General features: G+C 44.2%; 1 protein-coding gene across 1 annotated transcript; it reads left to right on the top strand.

Moving 5' to 3' along the window:
* The first annotated feature begins 270 nt into the window (after positions 1-270).
* On the top strand, positions 271-3,288 carry LOC113920046 (protocadherin-8-like). Its single transcript, XM_035726745.1, is given in 3 exon segments — positions 271-2,812; positions 2,815-3,007; positions 3,009-3,288. Coding segments are annotated over 3 exon segments (1,665 nt in total). The 5' UTR covers positions 271-1,590; the 3' UTR covers positions 3,259-3,288.
* Positions 3,289-14,984: the final 11,696 nt, after the last annotated feature.

Genomic DNA, 14,984 nt, shown 5'->3' with positions numbered 1-14,984 from the left:
TTCCTACTGCAAACTTCTCTGACATTGGGTTATTGGTTCTTATAATTAGAGTCATTGCTGAATGCTCCACTGAATTAAAACCCTGCAAATTAATTATCTCATCAAAGGTGGCTCAGTTTCAGAACTGGATTCATAGATCCTGGTGCTAAAATAGATGCAACTCCCTCCTAAGAGTGAAAGCAAAAATAGTCATTTACTGACATGTCTCCGCAGGAATCAATAACATTACAGGTCATGGGGGAGCCAAGAATAGCTGGGGCATATTAATAACTCAGTCTGCTCACTGATTTTACTCAAGATGACTAGTTAAAGAACACTGCACTGATGATGACTCCATGGCATGAGGAACAATGTCATCATTAACATGTGGACCGTTTAGCATTTAGAACATTTCACACATAAAGAGAACTTAACACAAGACTATTTATTGTGCTTTAGACAGATGGTTTAATGTTTCTTTAGCCTGCAGCCTATCAGGCCACCTATGGTTTTCTTCAGCCAAGGGCTTTTTAAAAATAAATGGTGTATAGCAATTTTCTAGCAAGACTGACTGCAGCATATTTCCCTAAATATTTTTCCTGCACTTAACTATCCCTTACAGTAGTTTGCAGTAGACAAACCTCCCTGACACCGATTCCTCACATATAAGTAATTACTGACATAAAAGGAGATGAAGGGGCTGAAATTTCATCATTAATGGTTTCTTTGCTACAGAAGAGCTATTTAGAAATGATTACTTTGGAAAACAGTTCTTCCCTGATTAGACACTGCCTGACTCTGGGAAAGCTGTTCCCCCAGAATCTTTCAATACAGTAAATGATACCCCAACATAGATGGATAACTGTGGGTGGCAAAAGATGCATATAAGCATTGGTTTAAAAATGGCAGAGAAGAGTAATTGTATCTCTGTCTGAGGAATATGTAAATGTGTTCAGGAAGGGACACAGAGGCTGCAGATTCCCTGCTCCTACCATCAAAGTGGAAATCAAGCACAGTGGAAAAACAAGGGGGGATGCATTCTTATAGCGCAAACTTCTATAGGGATCTTCATGACCCCCTGCACTGCTCTAGCTCTTGTTCATCTCTGCAGGCTCTTCCGTGAACTCTTTTTGGGGAACAACATGACCCAAGACCCAGAGACTTGCGGATTGGCCCAGATGGATGCTTATTTGCACATTTTTCTCTATGTAACCTCTTCAATAGGGTTCAGAAGAAGCAAGCTTAGGCCTGGAGCACAGAAAAGCCATCACACAGCAGAGACGGTTTAGTGATCAATGTATTTAGAGGGCAAGTGTCTCCTGATTGCCTACTCATGAGAGGCTGGAAGTCTGGGCACAGAGCCTCTGATTGGCTTTTTTCTCTTTGAGGAACAAAGATGTCTTGCTGGAGGCTCAGATTTCCCGTTGACACGTTATGCTGGGTCAGACTGGAATTCTTGCAAGTTCTGTGGCTGCAGCTGGTGTCAGAGTTTTGCACAAAAACTGTCAATTTCCACACCTATGAGAGGAAGCCCACGACACCGATATCGGTGTTCTGTCTGACTGTGTCCTGTGTAATTACCAGTTCGAGGTACTACGCCAGTTCTGCCTGATGAAGTTCAATAGCTCACTGTTCGGGGTGTGCGAGGGCGACGGGCAGGTGACCGTTGGGGAGGAGAGCTTGGACCACAAGTGGCTGCGCAGCCAGGCACCACAGTGTGTGCTGGTCTTCGATGTGGTCAGCTTCTCGCAGGAACCGTTCCGGCTGGTGCACGTGGAGGTGGAGGTGAGGGACATCAACGACCATGCACCAAGCTTCCCCCGGGCCTAGATCTCCGTGGATGTATCTGAGGGCGCAGCAGTGGGCACGTGCATCCTGCTGGAGGCGTCTTTGGAGGAGGACTTGGGGGCCAGCGGGCTGCAGAGCGTGTGCCTGGCGGGGACTCGCATTCCCTTCCGCGTGGAACTGCAGACGCGCGTGGACGGCGCCCAGTGTGCGGACCTGGTGCTGCTACAGGAGCTGGACCGCGAGAGCCAGGCCGCCTACAGTCTGGAGCTCGTGGCCCAGGACCGCGGCCGCCCGCCGCACTCCGCCACCGCCGCCCTCAGCGTGCGAGTGCTGGACGCCAACGACCACTGCCCGGCCTTCCCGCAGGACGCCGTGGCCGAAGTGGAGCTGGCGGAGGACGCTCCCGTGGGCTCGCTGCTGCTCAACCTGGACCCGGCCGACCCCGACGAGGGCCCCAACGGCGACGTGGTGTTCGGCTTCGGGGCCCGTACCCCGCCCGAGGCGCGCCGCCTCTTCCGCCTGGACCCTCGCTCGGGCCGCCTCACCCTGGCAGGACCGGTGGACTACGAGCGCCAGGACACCTATGAGCTGGACGTGCGGGCCCAGGACCGCGGTCCAGGGCCCCGGGCCTCCACCTGCAAGGTCATCGTGCGCACCCACGACGTCAGTGACGACGCTCCGGACATCACCATCACCCCGCTGGCCGCCCCGGGCGCACCTGCCCCTCTCCCTTCGCAGCCACCGCTTTCGCGGGTGCACACGCGACCTCCAACCCGGTCCGGGACGCCTGAGGCCGGCGCCCAGTCTCTGGTGCCAGAGGGGGCGGCGCGCGAGAGCCTGGTGGCGCTGGTCAGCACCTCGGACAGAGACTCGGGCGCCAACGGGCAGGTGCGCGGCGCCCTCTACCTGCACGAGCACTTCCGGCTGCAGCCGGCCTACGCGGGCAGCTACTTGGTGGTGACTGCGGCGTCGCTGGACCGCGAGCGCATCGCCGAGTACAACCTGATGCTGGTGGCCGAGGACCGCGGCGCGCCCCCGCTACGCACCCCGCTTACACGGTGCGCGTGAGTGACGAGAACGACAACGTGCCACTCTTCCTCACACGGCCGGTCTACGAGGTGTCGGTGCGTGAGAACAACCCGCCCGGCGCCTACTTGGTCACGGTGGCCGCCCGGGACCCGGACCTGGGCCACAACGGCCAGGTCACCTACCGGCTGCTGGAGGCTGCAGTGGGTCGCGCCCTACGTCTCGGTAGACCCCACCACTGGGGAGCTGAGCGCACGACGGTGCTTTGACCGCGGTGAACTGGCTGAGCTGCCGCTGGGGCTGGAAGCACTCGACGGCGGCTCTCCGCCGCCCCGCGGCAGGCCGTGGTGTGGCAGCATGTGGAGGACTAGAACTACCACGCACCTCGGCTGGTCATACTGCCACTCTTCAGTGGTTCAGCCCAGCTGCTTCCGCCCCAGGGCTCACCCCTGGGCTACACGGTGATCCGACTGCGGACTAAGGCCCCAACGCCGAGCTAACTTACACACTTCTCCGCAGCGACTGCGGCGACGGGTGAGCTGTCTCTTCAGCGCCGCCTGTCCCTACAGCTCACCGGCCCGCTGACGGCGGTCGTCGTGGTGCTGAACGGAGGCCAGCCGGCCCTCTCCTGCACCCACACTTCGCTCCTAGCGCCGACGGACTCGGCGCCACCTGGCGGAAAAGTGGTGCTGTGGCGCTGGGGCTGGTGCCGCCGCCGCCTCGGTCGCTGCCAAAAGAGGGAGCTGAGGGACCCTCCTGGCGGCGCACAGTGCAGGGAGCAGGGCGGCAGCCTGGCTTCCCCGTCGTGTTGATGGGTGTTTTGGCCAGTGGCAGCGGCCTTCTGCTGGTGGCCATTGCCACTGTGACTTGTTCCAGCCAAGGCGAGGCTAGGACTCGAAGGAAGACGCTTTGTGAGCATAGCCCGAGCTGGTCCCACACGACAGTGGCCAGGCTGGCCCAAGTCGCAGAGCGGTGGGGGCTGCCTCCGAGGGCTTCCAGCTGAGGTTCTTCCCGAAGACAGTGCCCCTTTCCATTTATGCAGAGGCCCAGGAGGGTGAGGCTGCGGAGATTTTCCAGTCTGGGGATAGTGGGGTGTTCTTGTTCTCCTTGCCTCGGGAGAGGAGCGGGATCCTGCGGGCCCAGGTAGACCACCCTAGCAGTCTTAGTGTCCTCATTAACATTTAGTAGATTTTCGTGCCGAGAGCGTTATGAAAATTCAGCGCCTGCTCAGGTTTGGGAGTTCAAAGGACTAATTTTTCAGGACTTGTTTATTTTTTATTTGAGAGGAAAATTTCTTCACAGATGAAGGCAGAAAGAGGCACGATTGTCGTGTGTTCGTGGAGGCCCAGGTCTGTTTTGGCTGGTTTTGCCCCTGGTAACTTCCTTGTGGATCCAGTTGGAACATCTCCGTCCCTCAGGGTTTAAATGCTGTATTCGTGAAGCACTCCCCATGAGGGATATTGTGCCTGTTCCGTCAGTTTTGATATCTGAGTGTGAAATATTAACTGCTACTCTCACCCCTCTTTTTAAACAGGGTTCAGGCTCAGGTCCCCTCCATTCCCCATCCCGGTGTGGAGAGGATAAATCTGCGAGTTCAAGGTAATTTCAGAGTATGAATCGTTCTCTCTAAGCAATGTGTTTGACGTTTTGTACGTTTTTATGGATAACAGAGTGAGTCTGTCCTTTTCATTTCTAGGACACATTCAAATCCAGAATAATTTAGTGTGGAAGATAACGGAAGAGGAGACAGTGAATTGAATGATACCAGTTCTGACATCAGTAGAGGGGGCTTCAAGAAAGCATCTTTTCCAGTGATTACAAAGCGAGAGGGTAAGTTCAGACCTGCGACTTTGAAGCTCTTCCTCACAAAGTCATCATAATTCTGTATGGCTGAATGAATTTTAAAAAACTAAACAAGTGATCTCAAATGGGCATTCATAGAGGGGAGTATGCTGAGTGCTGCTGAACAGAGCTAACAGTTTTTTTTGGACCACTTCTTATTTAGCTGGTTCTACATATTTTAAATACTTAACACTTACTGACTTATTTATTCCCTGTAAGAACTCCAAGGAGGTAGGAGACCAAGGCACAGAGTTTAAATGACTTGCCCAAGTATCGGAGTTAAGAGCTTAGCTCAGTAATTCCAGCTATAGATTTCCTCCTCTTAATCATGTATTAAGCTGCCTATATTAATGCAAAAAGATTAAAACACTAAAAAACCCAGAATATTGTGGTTAGCAATACAAAAATAATTTTGTACCACAAGCACTAAGGAGAACTTCCCATTCGTGAGGATTTCAGAAGTGGATAGCATATGAATAGGTAAATTTTTTATAGGCTAGGATGCCATTTGCTAGGAGCATATGAATATGTGGTTTTGTTTGGCTGTGCTTTGTCTCGAGAATCTTGCACCCACACAACATCATGCTCTTCAACCTAGCCTCCTGTAATGTCTGGGAGTTTTGATTTAGGTCGAAATCTCAGTAATGGTGTCTAGTTCTGTGGGGAAAATCAATTATGGGAGCTTTGTGTTAGTTTCCATGAAAGTGGGCACGAGATCTTTGGTCCCTCAAAGAAGAGACCTTACTCTCAAAGATGAGTCCTAATGGTATGTCGTAGTGATTCAAATATCTCTTCACATTATAGATATTTTTGTCCAATCTGTGTTTAGTTCCTTCAACATTTTTTTTTTTTTTAAACAAGATGACTTCTAGAAGCATCTGCATCCTGGTCCCTTTCGGAATATCCTCTAGTTTGCAAATATCTTTCCTAAAATTAGACCCTTAGAGTTGGATACAGCACTGCAGAACCGGCCTATCTCCTGAGTTCCAAATTAATATTTCCAGTTGCCTACTCAACATCTCCATTTGGGTATCTAATAGACATGCTACATGTGCAAAACTGAACTCTTGATTCCCATTCTACAAACCTGTTCTTTCTCTAATGTTTGTATCTCAGTAAATGACAACTCTGTTCACTCAGTTGCTGCCATGGCCAAATCCCTGGGTCATTCTTGGTTTGTGTCTTTCCACACTCAACTTCCAATCCATCAGCAAATCTGATTGGATTTACTTTGAAGATATGCTCCCAATTAGTGCTCTTCTCACTACCTTCTTTGCGGCTGTCCTACTCCAGGCACTATCCTGTCTTGCCTAGATAACTCCAAACGGGACTCTCGGCTTCCATACTTGCCCTCTTGCAGTCTGTTTTCCAAATCAGTTCACATAATTCAACTCTCTAAAGAGTTCTCGCTTAAAATGAAATCCAAAAAAAAAAAAAAAATTCCTCATCATGGTGTCCCAGTTACTACTGCTCTGTGTCACAAAATGTGACTCAAAATGCAGCAGTTTAAAACAACTACTTTATTATGCCCATGGATTCTGTGGGTGATTTTGGACAGGACATATCCTTGTTTCCACTCCAAAGTGTTTGAGGCCTTAGCTGAGAAGATGTAATGGTTGGGGGCTGGAATCATCTGGAAGGCTGTTAGACGCATGTCTGGCTTGTGAATTAGGATTATTCGAAGTCTAGGATTGCTCACTAGGGGGTGGGAAGTGGGGGCTACATGTGCCCTTTTAGGCATGGCAGCCTTAGGAAAGTCACGTGGGAGCTCAGGGTTGCAAGCATGAATGTTCCACTAAATAAGACAGAAGGCATATCCTCTTTTATGAACCAGACTCAGAAATGGTACCGTCATTCAAGTTCTACTGGTCCGAGCAGTCTTAAGCCTATCCAGATTCAAAGGGAGGGGACAAAAGACCCCTCCTCTACATTGAAAAATTACTAGAAACTTTTGGAGCCATGTTTGTAAATAAGCCACACATGGCCCATAAAGTCCTATATTATATGGCCCCTGGTTGCTTCTCCCAGATGATTTCTTATTACTCTTCCCCTTGATAATTTAGATTATTGTATTGGCTCTCTTGCTGTTTCTTGAATAAACCAAACATATTTCATCTCAGACCTCAGGGTCTTGCTGTTCTTTCTGCTTGGTATGCTTTTTGTTGAGATATCCATATTGTCTGCTTCTGCCTTCATTTATGACTTTGTTCAAATGTCTATCCTCTCAAAGAGATCTTCCATACCTTCCATACCTCAAGCTGTTTCCTCCAGCTTTATTTTCCTTCTTATCATTTATCACTACCTGACATTACTTTATGTATTTATCATTTGTTCCCTGTTCCCTGTTGAGTCATCAAGCATCAAATATGTACTAAAAAAATGAATGACTGAATAAATGAATGATGAAAGGTGTAGTCCAGCCAGCTTATCCATCACAACTGTATGACTATTTCTTATCATATTGCATTTTAGATTAGGGTAAAATTGTGCTGGTGTTTTTTAGAAGTTCCATTGTGCTGCATTACTTTCTAGAAGATTTTAGTGTCATCTCAAAACTTGAAGATTTTGCAGTAAGTTTATCTTTTCGGATCATTTAATGTTAAATTATCCTTTTCTAAAAAAGATCAAATTCCTGGGACTCCTACTGTTTATTCTCTGTTTAGAGAATGACCAGCTTATTCTTGTCTTAACTTAGTTTCAACTTCATAATAATAGGGCAGGCTCTCTGAATCGGTTGGTAGCTCAGGGGGCTGCTATAGCAAACAGTAGGGTGATCAAGGGGATGCATTCAATCTGGGAGGATATAGTTACTTGGTAATAATAATCACAACATTTCCTCTTACCTATATTCAATGGCAACATTTTATTTTTTTATTTATTAAATATTTACACAGCACTTACTATGTACCAAGAACTGTGCTAGGTACTCCACAAATATTAACTCACTTCATCCTCACAATAATGTTATTAAGTAGGTACTATCATTTAACCACATTTCACAGAAGGGGAAACTGAAGCAAGAGTTGTTAAGAGGGTTTTGATCAAGACTACCCAGCTGTAGGGGCTGAGCTGGGTTTTCAATTCCAGAAGTCTGGCTCCAGAGTTCATGCTTTTAATGTTCTGCTGTAGTGCATTTTCAGTGGGTTTTTAAACGCTTATTTTATGGGTCTTCTAAAGGTTTAGGACCGATTTACATTCCTGAGGATGTTTCTGTCTTTGACTTTAAATGAGATGTTCTGATTTATGGTTTGGTTTATGCTCCAGCTCTCTGCTGCATTTTCTTGTAAAACTTTTAGTGGGATTATTGAAAGGAAGACACATGGGTGATGGCAAGATAATTGAATTCGTTGTTGATAGCTGGAATTAAGAAGTTTAGTGAAATTATTTTTATTATTTTTTCATCTCACTTTTAATAGTTAACACAGAGAATAAATGGATTAATAAACAACACTGATATTCTTCTGAACCTTCATTTTATTTTTGTATTTACTTTTCTTCCCAGTTTTTATTTAAATTCCAATTAGTTAACATACAGTATAATATTAGTTTCACGCGTAGGATTTAGTGATCCATCACTTACATACAACACCCAGTGCTCATCACAAGTGCCCTCCCTAATGCCCATCACCCATTTAACCCATCCCCCACCCAGCTCCCCTCCAGCAACCCTCAGTTTGTTCTCTATAGTCAAGAGTCTGCTTTATGGTTTGCTCTCTCTGTCTCTCTCTTTTTTCCCCGTGTTTATCTGTTTTGTTTCTTAAATTCTACATATGAGTGAAATCATATGGCATTTGTCGTTCTCTGAGTAACTTATTTTGTTTAGCATAATACTCTCTAGCTCCATCCATTTCATGCAAGTGGCCGGATTTCATTCTTTTTTATTGGCTGAGTAATATTCCATTGTATATGTACACCACCATCTTTATCCATTCATTAGTCGTTGGACATTTGGGCTGTTTCCATAATTTGGCTATTGTTGATAATGCTGCTATAAACATTGGGGTGCATGTATTCCCTTGAATCAGTATGTTTGTATCCTTTGGGTAAATACCTAGTAGTACAATTGCTGGATAGTAGGGTAGTTGTATTTTTAACTTTTTGAGCAACCTCCATACTGTTCTCGAGTGGCTGCACCAGTGTGCATTCCCACCAGCAGTGCAAGAGGGTTCCCCTTTCTCTGCATCCTTACCAATATCTGTTGAGAAATTTCATTTTAGACTGTAATTTTTACCATTCCTCTCACCAAAGCTATATCCGAGATTCCAGCAAATTATTTAATTTTGTTGCTTGAATTTCATTTCCATTTCATTTCATCAGTGCACCAGCAGGTGGAGGTACAAGTCATTGCCAGAAAATCCAAAGGAAGAAAAAGAAAATAAACAGCTAAAAAGCTAGTCCCTGAACAACTGAATGTTGTTTGCATTTTTAAGTATATTGCCACATAGCATTCTGACATTATAAATATTTTACACTCTTCCATTTTATTTCCAAGTTGCTTCAGATCATTCAGAATGAAAAACACTTAAGAATCCTGAAAGATTAATCGAGGAATCTCAAACAGCAAGACCCTTTCATCGCTTCATGAAAATAGGCACAGGATTGCATTTTCTTCAAGTATCCTTTACCCTCACATTTCCCAGCTGAGAAATAAGAATTTCCAACCGGTACACTCAGAACTCAAAGGATGTTATTTTCAAGTCTGTGAATCCCAAAGTGAAGGGCTGCCAAGTGTATATGACAGAGTTCAGAACTACAGGCCAGCAATGTCACCTCCCCCCCCTTCTCAGACAGAATGATGAATTAAATCATCCTTCAGTGGATGGATCACCTTCACATACTTCAGAAAGAGCCACTTCATTCTGAAATGCTGCAAATCATATGGACAGTTATATTTTGGGAATATACACATTTATGTTTCTGGCAAGTGTTTATAAGTCAAGTTGCATACATGAGCCTCCTAGTTTTGATAGACATTTCCCTAAATTATGTCAACAGTCAATGTCAGAGCATGTGATGATTTTATATAATCCAGGATATTTTACCAAAAAGTCTTAGATGTAGCCTTTTTTGCCACAAGAATAATAAATGAACATCTATTTTATATTCTAGGATCACTTGTGAATTTAAATAAAATATTCGATCTAGCTGTACATTGATGTTTGGGTGTTTGCAATTCTACTGGGAACACAATTTAACTTTGAATAACTTTAGGCTGCATTAAGAATCTGGACCCCAACTGGGGGCGCCTGGGTGGTTCAGTCGGTTAAGCATCCAACTCTTGATTTTGGATCGGGTCATGATCTCAGGGTCGTGGGATCGAACCCCGCATGAGGCTCTGTGGTCAGTGGGGAGTCTGCTTGTCTCCTTCTTTCCTCTGCCCCTCCCTCCACACACACTCTTTCTCTGTCAAATAAATAAATCCTAAAAAAAAAAAAAAGAATCTGGACTCCAACTGTAACCATAGGCCCAATGGGGAGAAAGAGGAAACAACATTGGGTGAAGGAGGAAGTTCAGGCAGCACTGGGGTGAAATGATCCCAGAATCATTTCTCTAGCCTGACATCTGACAGGGCTGCTGGGTGCTTAGTGGGTAGAGTGGTGGCAGATTCTGATAATGAGTGAAAATCAAATGGAGGTGGCTGGTCTTGTTGTGCTTCTGAGCACACAACCCATTCATTTTTTTTTTAAAGATTATTTGTTTATTTATTTATTTGAGAGAGAGAGAGAGAGCATGAGCAGGAGGGAGGGGCCCAGGACCCTGGGATCATGACCTGGGCTGAAGGCAGAGGCTTAACTGACTAAGCCACCCAGGTGCCCCTCAACCCATTCATAATAGTAGCTCATTCAGAGGTGGAGCTGCGGGGAGGAGCGGTGGGAAGAGCTAGAGAGAGTCTGAAGGCCTTAGCCCCCTGGACTAGCGTTCCCAGCAGAACTCTGCTCCAGCCCTGAACAGGAGGCTAGGTAGAAAATTGGGATAGAAGACCAGGGGCAAAAGAAGGGATTGGACCCAGATTGCAGTGACTCACACAGGCTATGTGAGCAGCTGGGCCTCATCTATGGCTACCAGATCCTAGGGCCAGCCAAGCTGGGTGATGGGATGGAAGCAGCTGGATTGTGTCTTCTTTTCTCTAAAATTAGTTCAGACTATGGGAAGAATTGAGTCTGCAAGTGCAGGATACTAATGTCTTCCCAAATAGAAGCATCTTGGCTTATCAAGATCCAATGGGCAAGAACTGTCTTCCTAACACAATAGCCACCAGCCACACGTGGATGTTTAAATGTTTAAATTTAAATGAATTATTATTCAATACAATGAAAAATTTAGTTCCTTGGTCACATTAGCCACATCTCAGTTGCTCAATAGCCACACATGGCTAGTGGCTACAGTGTTGGACAGAGCAGCTATAAAAAACATTCCATCATTACCATTCCAGTGAACAGCACTGATCTGGATGGAGGGACAAGCCAGAGGACCACCTCCATGGGCTGGGGCTGGTGAGAGCAGCCAGTGACCTACCCTCCTTTCTCAGCACGTATAAGGGGGACTGTGTGTTCTCTTTTCTCCACACTGTACATTTCTCTGGTCAAAGACAGTAAGTCTTTTATTGGTTCATATAAGTATTTCAAAATGGATTGACACATTGTATTATTTATTATAAAATATTTGAAAAATATCTCAAGACAAGAATTCCAATAGTACAAGCTTTTCTGCATGCCTGGGGAATTTCTGAAGGCTCTTCTGCTATTCTAGCTAGCACCTCAAATTTATAGCCCTCATATTCAGTCCTATAACCTTAGAGGTTTTGCAGCAATATTTGTGATAAAACCAACCCATTCATACTCCTGAGCTCTCCCAAGAAATAATGCAGCAGTTTTTAAGACCAGTAATTCATTCTTTAGCTATGCTCAGGCAAGAAGCTCGTAAGTACTTTAAACTTTGGTCACTGGCCTCCCATAGAAAATCACTGCTGTGGAAATTGATTTCCAGGTCCAGTGGTGTCTTCAGAGTCAGAATGCTTTTCCAAGCATCAGCTTTCCAGAATGGGTTGTCTAGCCCCCAGAGAGACTGCAGCAAACAAGAATGTACCCAGTTTTACATGAGATGTGCCTTAAAAATAAAATATACACCTACCTTTTGGGTTATGTAATATTTCAACTTCATCAGAGTAATTTGTTTTATAAGTGAATTCTGTGGGAAATGTTTATAGAAGCCAAGAATCTAGAACTTTCCCTCAAGTTTATAAACATAGTATAAGATGTATTTGTTTTTCTTAAAACCAGGTTCACATGTTTTTGTAATGGTCGCTTCTACCTTAATTATGATTCCTCAAGCAGTTTATAACTCTGGAATCCTGCCTGTTTATGATTGCATTCTCAGGGAGAAATAATAACTGGCTACATTTATCAAATACTTAGTGCAAACAAGGCTCCTTGGTAAATGCTTTATGTGAGTTATCATATTTATATCTCGTAACCATCCTAGGAAGTAGTTATATTATCATCCCCATTTCATAGACGAGGAAATGGAGGTTTAGAGAGGATAATTTGTCTGAGGTCCTACAGTAAGTGAAGGAATTGTGATATAACATTAAAGTACCTGGATTTTAGGTTGACAGCTGGATGAAATTGTGTATGCATATGCTCATGTGACCACCACCCAGATCAAAATCTAGAACATCTCCAGGTCCCCAGAAGACTCCTTTGTGTACCTTCCCAGGTAATAACTCTTCTCAGAGTAACCACTACTGAAGCCTCTTTGACCATCTAGTCCATTTTCTTGTCCTTGAACTTCATATAAATAAAATCATACCATATATCCTCGTTGGTGCCTGACTCAACATTATGTCTATGAGCTTCCATTACACACAGCCACACTGCATGGACCAGTAGTTGGTTCCTTCTCACTGCTGTATGGTATTTCATTTATGAACTTGCCACAGTTTATTTATCCATTCTACAGTTGAGGGACATTAGGGTGATTCCAAGTTTTTAGCTTTTGTGAATGGTGAATTAATTTATACATTTTTTGGTACACATAAACACTTATTTCAACAGAAATAAGGCCTTATAACAAGGAGTAGGATTGCTGGGTCAAAGGGTGATGGACCTAGGATTTGAACCTCGGGTTTTCTGAGTCCACTGGTCCCCATTGTGCAATACCCACTACCTCATTAGCAGCTAACATTGACCGAGAACTCTCTATGTGCTAGATACTCTGATAAGCTCTATTTTTCTAAGCAGGCTCTTCATCAATTGAGAACTTTCTATAAGCTTAACTAATAACAGCAGGGGAAGTTTTATATTTGCTCAACAAATAAGACAGTCTTTTAAATTATTACTAAATAGCAGATGTATTACCGTGTATGTGGAATGCTTAGGTTCTCTTTGAAAAGACCATAATAATATCTATCTTTGACAGACTTGTTTTGCTCATTGAAACATATACAGTAGAAGTAGAGTTAGCAATTGATTGTTCATTTGCTTGTATACTATAATTAGCTAAGGAAGCAACAAATCAATTTAAAACCAATTTCCATAGTCTACACATGCACGGGAATTGATTGCAGACTTGAATTTGCTGAATAAAAAGTGAAGCTAGCTAATCTCAATTTGTATTTCATCGAGTAGATGTCAGCTATTGATTTCTGTGGCTTACGACTGGTGAGGCCCTATGTCTGTCATTCTTTAAAGGTAGCACAGTATAATCGCTGTGCAGTTTAATTAGGTGTGGGCTAGTCATTTCGCTTGCATGAGGAAGATGAAATATTTAGCCATAGTGGAAGGAAAAACCTCAGCCAGCTTCCTGTTCTCTCACTCTTTCAGACGCTTACTTATCTTAATTTAATGTCCATTGATCCTTATTGTTGGATGTGGTACAAAGGAGCCCTTTTGTAACAGGGTGCTGGAAGATTGGGTGAAAACTGACTTTACAGGCTAACTGAATTCTCTCAAGCTTTCTTGAACTCTTGATGGCGCAGCATCACATTTTAGGGGAATGACTTGGCCCATGTGTTATAGAATAGCCTTCCACAGTGTTTGGTTTTTCGAAAGAGTAACCCATGCTGCCTTGGTCGCACAGGATTTGTATACAATTTGACAAGTTGTGATGCCTTCTGACCTGGCATAGCACAGGATGAGTAATCTTGTACCGGACTTGAATCCAACTGTTCATTTAAAACATGGCCTGATGTAACAGCCAAAATAATGTCTTCTTTTTCAAAGGAAATACCATAATCTCTTTGTTTTTGGTTTCCTCACCTATGGTGGGGTAATTAGTACCTACTTCATAAGAATTTGGGGATAGCTAAATGAGATAGTACATATAAAATGCTTAGAGCAATGCCTTGCACAGAGAAATCACTTAATAAATATATTTTGTATTACCAACAGAAACATTTCTTATTTCCCTCTGCCTTGTTTAAAGTGATGTAAGTTTGTTATTACAAATATTACTAAATGTTTCTCTTCTTGTCTTTTTGTTTGGTGTGATCAGTATTTTTTTTTCCATCTCTTTTGGTTGGCCATTATTTTTTATAAACTAGCTTTCAAATAGGCGAACAATAATAAAGTCCCTAGGGATTACGTATTTTTGACAATGGTATGAGCCTCTGATTTAAAAAAGAAGACCCTTCTGTAGAAACATTTTTTACAGTAGTTCTTGTAAAGTCTGACCAGTTGGTCATTTTGTCTTATGGCTACATTTCAAGCCAGCAGTGAACTTGACAGTTACGTGAGGATATTTAAATGGAAATTGGGAGTCCATTAATAATAAGTGCACTGGTTCTTTAGTTCAAGAATCCTTGGGAAAACTCACAGAAACTTGTATCCCACTTCTACCTGCTTTGGCTGAATGTTAATACGCCACTTTAATCGAGACTGTAGACCACCTGTGCTGCTCCCGGTGTGTCACTATCAGCCCACGCTGCTGTTTGTAATATCCCACAAGTGGCATGAAATAATAAAATGGTAATTGATCAGCTTCTAGCTCAGGCCACTGTAGCTGGGGAGATGATTGATAGTGAGGCATTTCTAAATAATGGGAGAGAGCCCGAAAGGACACAACCTGAAAGGTATTTTCTTTCCAGCCTGAAGCCAGAAAAACCAATAGGACTTCTCCCACTTAGGACCAGAAGGCGTTCACATTCATAGATATTTTGGATGTTTTAAGTAAAAGGCACATGCTCTAGTGCAGGCTTACCTTTCAGTTCTGTCTCCTGCCACCTTTCTTTCTGCATTCCCTATGCCAGTGTCCATGATCTGACTCCTTAAAATGGAGAAGGGACATCCACAGAGACTATAAGCCCAAGCCCTGATCTCAGGCCGGCCTACCTCTCAGATAGCCCTGAGGCC

Source organism: Zalophus californianus, chromosome 3 (genome assembly GCF_009762305.2).
Source record: "Zalophus californianus isolate mZalCal1 chromosome 3, mZalCal1.pri.v2, whole genome shotgun sequence".
Taxonomy (NCBI): domain Eukaryota; kingdom Metazoa; phylum Chordata; class Mammalia; order Carnivora; family Otariidae; genus Zalophus; species Zalophus californianus.
This window is presented reverse-complemented; position numbering and strand designations above follow the sequence as displayed.